General features: G+C 43.5%; 1 protein-coding gene across 1 annotated transcript; it reads left to right on the forward strand.

Annotated features, from left to right (window-relative positions):
- The first annotated feature begins 1,299 nt into the window (after window positions 1–1,299).
- Window positions 1,300–3,112, forward strand: LOC143416019 (uncharacterized). The gene is made up of 2 exons (XM_076881375.1): window positions 1,300–1,757; window positions 2,647–3,112. The coding sequence occupies exons 1-2, from the start codon at window positions 1,498–1,500 to the stop codon at window positions 2,915–2,917; spliced, it is 531 nt and encodes a 176-aa protein (XP_076737490.1). The 5' UTR covers window positions 1,300–1,497; the 3' UTR covers window positions 2,918–3,112.
- Window positions 3,113–4,228: the final 1,116 nt, after the last annotated feature.

Raw genomic sequence — 4,228 nt, forward strand, 5'->3', positions numbered from 1 at the left:
TCTGGATGGGAAGAATCCCTGTCAGGCTTCAAACACCTGGCTTGGTGTTCTGGAGCTAATGTGTCACCTGTGAGGACTCTGAGATGAACACACAGCAGACACTTCAGTTCTCCGTCTGTGTGTCCTCAGTTTCCCAGCATGCCTTGGCTGTGGTGGTGGAGGTGAATGAGGGGGAACATGCTGCTCTGTCAGCACTCAGGTTTCATACCTGGTGATCTCAGAGGACAAAGCGGCGTTACAGCAGCGCACGTTGATGAGACCTGATGCTCTGAACAGTTCAGACTTCAGCCTCACTCTGAGAAAACAAACGACTGACTGTCAGCAGCAACTACACCTGCTCCATCAGTGACGGAGAGAAGAACTGAGACTGAGAGACATACAGCTGCAGGTCAAAGGTCAGAAACGCCCGCTCTTTGTACGGGTCAGGAGTTAGTACTGCAGAGGTCAGAGGTCAGCTTGCTGACAAACCATTTGAAACAGTTTGGAGCTAAAAGCACAACAGCAGAGGAAAGAAGAGACACTGCAGAGATGATGCAAAATATTGTGTTTTGTTCTCAGCTGTCAAAAAGTGTAACACACGTGTTCCAGCACAGCCTTTGTGTACTTTCACTTCTCCATACTGTCCATTGGAAATCCTGTTTGTTACTTTTTGATTTCAGTCCATGTGTCCAAAGCAAACTTCTGTCCCACACTTTCTCTGCTGACTCTTCACCGATGCTCAGATGATCTCAGATGATTTCACCAGAACTCATCAAAATTCGGGCTCCACAGAAACCCAGACGTCACTAAACAAGCGTAACAAGCAAAGTGAAAACTGGTCGTTCAGCTTTATTGACCAAAGATAAGCTCACATGTCACCTCATGACACAGACACTTATTTCCACAGCATGCACGAGGACTGACAATAAGTGTCTATAAAGCCACTTCTATCTGCCACACCTGTGCTTCTGTCATGGTTGCTCTCCTCTCACTCTGTCATTTATCCACAGTCTGCCTCCCTCTGCTCCGTCAGCTGACGTCCTCTCTACACCACCTGCTGTGTTTTATCCTGCAAAAACACATTTAAGAAGCGTTGCACCGAGTAACGGGAGGAACTGCTATAAAATCCATTTAAAGGAGGTGGTGCTGAGTGCTGTGACTGGGGTCCCACCACTGACATCACGGGTGGAGGACATGTTGGAAAACTGCTACAAAGTGCTGTGCAGCCAGCAGAGCTTACAGTCTGTCCTGTGTGTCATACAGGCTCTCACACTTACGGTGTGTTCACACCGAACGCGATGGACGCGAATAAAACGCCCCAAACGCCCCTAATTTGACGCGTGTACATTCGCGTCTCAACGCGTGTCCAAGAAAAATCCATCGCAACTCAAAATATGATATTTTGACGCGCGTGAACCGGAAATGTGGGAGGAATGTGGGAGGGAGTTGTGCCAGACTGGTATCTTTGCAAGATGGCAGCTATCGAGCTAGCGCTTGAAGAGAGAGTCTCCCTTCTCTATGTACTGTGGAGAGCAGAGCAGCGGCGTAAAAGACGTCCTCGCCGTACCTGGGTCCATCAGGTCCTCCAGAGGCATGAGCAGTTTGGTGAGTTTCACCACTTGCTCCAGGAGCTGCGCCTGGATGACGGCCGATTCCAGCGCTATCACCGTCGGCCAGTTTGAGGACCTGCTTTCCCTCGTCGGTCCCAGCATCGCCCGCCTAGACACCAACTACAGGCGCTCAATCCCACCTGCAGAGCGCCTGTCCGTCTGCCTGAGGTTAGTAAAACTATTTAATACGGTAGTCCTTTATTGATATCTGTGCTAATATGCTAATCCATCCAGTTATACACTGCTAACATGGATGTGCTATGCTAACAGTGAATGCTGTCGGTGTTTACTGAAAGCAAACTGTGGTACAGAGACGACTCTTTATAATATTTCTAGTGATACTCAGAAGCTCTCATCAAGTCCCGATTTAATTCGATTTATGCTGTTATCAGTGTTTGCGATGATAGCATGGCTGTGGTGTCACATCAATGTATGCGCTCGGTGTTTGCTGATATCAAACTGTAGCATTAGGACCACTGAGTTAACCTTTGTAGTGATACTCACTCCTTTTTATTTAGACCTGGTTTAATTCTGGGATAGTTGAATATTTGTATATAATCCCTGCAGCTGTCAGACTCTATAGCAGGGGTCACAGCCTTTATTAAAACAGAGTTAGATAAAACTGTGAACAGTTTGGTTCATCTCTAGTTACATGGTTCTATCTTGATAAGCTGTCTTATCACAGATTAATTTTTCAAAAATATTAATGATTTAAGCAAGGAAAGGGCTACATGTCAACATACAACTCTTTATTTCTATTAATGTCTTACTTCATTCCTACCTGATTGACATGTTTAGGAATTATGAGTGATTGGCTCACTGTAGTTGTGAAAGTTGCTACCAATCAAATTATGATATGTTAAAGTTAAAACAAAACACAACTGTTTTAGATATTATCTAATATACATTTTGTAATTATCCTTATAATTACAAAAGGTTTTATGTAAGATTTAAGTTTTGTGATTTATATCTGACATCACAAAAGTATTTTGGAATTTGAATAATGTATTTTGTAACTGCAGTACACATAATACTGATTTTGAACAATTTTGTCCAGGTTCCTTGTCACCGGGGACTCCTTCAGGACCATCGCGTTCAGTTTCAGAGTCGGTGTGTCCACGGTGAGCCAGATCACCCCCCAGGCAGCGATGTCCATCTGGGACTGTCTAGTGGACGACTTCATGGCTGTGCCTTCACCTGGAGACTGGCGGTCCATCACAGAGGGATTCCAGGAGCGCTGGAACTTTCCTCTGTGCTGTGCAGCTCTGGATGGGAAGCACATCCAGACAAAGGCACCCCATATATCATATAGGAGACACACACATTGATATACACTAAATATTCATTTCATTTCTTTTTTGTGGTGCCCAAATTGATGCACCTGCTTGATTTTGTTTAAACAATTATTGCACACTTTCTGTAAATCCAGTAAACTTCTTTTCACTTCTCAAATATCACTGTGTGTGTCTCCTGTATGATATTTAACTGACATTTTTTATTGTAACAACCAACGATTTATACAGGACAATAATGTCTATTAACAAGGTTGGCCAAACCTCTGCATCCCACTGTATCAGTATATTTTGTCATTAGTATAATATGAAATAAATTCTACATGTGTCAAGTTGTGTGCCAACATTTGCTGTGTAGTGGAACTGAGACATTAGTCATTATAAACATTTATTTGAAATAATATTAAAAGTCTCAAACAGAAAAACATTAAACATAAATATATAAAATATAAGAATTTACAGAGAGACAGGAATAAAAAGGACCAGCTGCTCTCCAGAGCAGGAACAAGGCTGAGGAGGAAATGCTCCATTGGAGACTGATGTGGCCTCTTCAGGGACACCAGGATGGCCAGCTCCACCGCCGATGGACCGTCCTGGGACCCGTCCCTCATCTGCCTCGGAGCCGTCCTCCTCTGTGGGCCTGTAAAACAGCACAAAACACAAAGAAATGAGAAGGCTGCTACTAGATTTTAATTTCAACATTGAAAAAAAAAAAACAATAACAGGATATAATCAGATTGGTTGTAGATATTTAGTAAAGGTGATCACAAGGGAATCCCACCGACTAAAAAGGTATCAGTGCTTGCTGTACATATCTGTGGGTGCAGCAGCAGGAGCTCAGGGACTGGGGATGCTCTGCTGCAGAATCAGTTGGTTCTATCAATACAGTATTAAATGTTAACAGGTTGGATATAATAATCGTAGAGTAGACAGTGGTCCCTCATTTATTGCAGGGGTTCTCAGAATAACTAGCCCCTGGTCACAGTTCTCACAATTGATTCTCAAAGTGCAAACCTTTGTAGATTGCAAAACGTAAAAGTATTATTATGCCACGGTTTGTCTTCATCTGCCCGCCACTTTCGTGCGCCTTTTTCCCTCACGGTGCAGGTGTCTATTTCCGAATGAGGCTCATAGTTATGGGTGTTTTTGTGCTGTTTTTTCTATTGGACGCGATGGTTATCAAAACCAAACGTGATAAATTTGGCAAGCGCAGGAGATTTGTCAATCAGGCTGCAGAATGCAATGCTGTACTGTGCAATAAAAAATCAGCGAAAAAGCAAAGCAGTGACGGATGAACAGCGGGACCACTGTGTGCTGTTTATTAATAAACAATAAAATATATTCCTA

The sequence above is a fragment of the Maylandia zebra genome, unplaced genomic scaffold (assembly GCF_041146795.1).
Source record: "Maylandia zebra isolate NMK-2024a unplaced genomic scaffold, Mzebra_GT3a scaffold11, whole genome shotgun sequence".
NCBI lineage: Eukaryota > Metazoa > Chordata > Actinopteri > Cichliformes > Cichlidae > Maylandia > Maylandia zebra.

Coding starts and splice junctions, on each gene's coding strand:
- LOC143416019 (XM_076881375.1), top strand. CDS start 1,498: ATGTACTGTGGAGAGCAGAGCAGCGGCGTAAAAGACGTCCTCGCCGTA. Junction 1,758..2,646: donor CGCCTGTCCGTCTGCCTGAG/GTTAGTAAAACT, acceptor AATTTTGTCCAG/GTTCCTTGTCACCGGGGACT.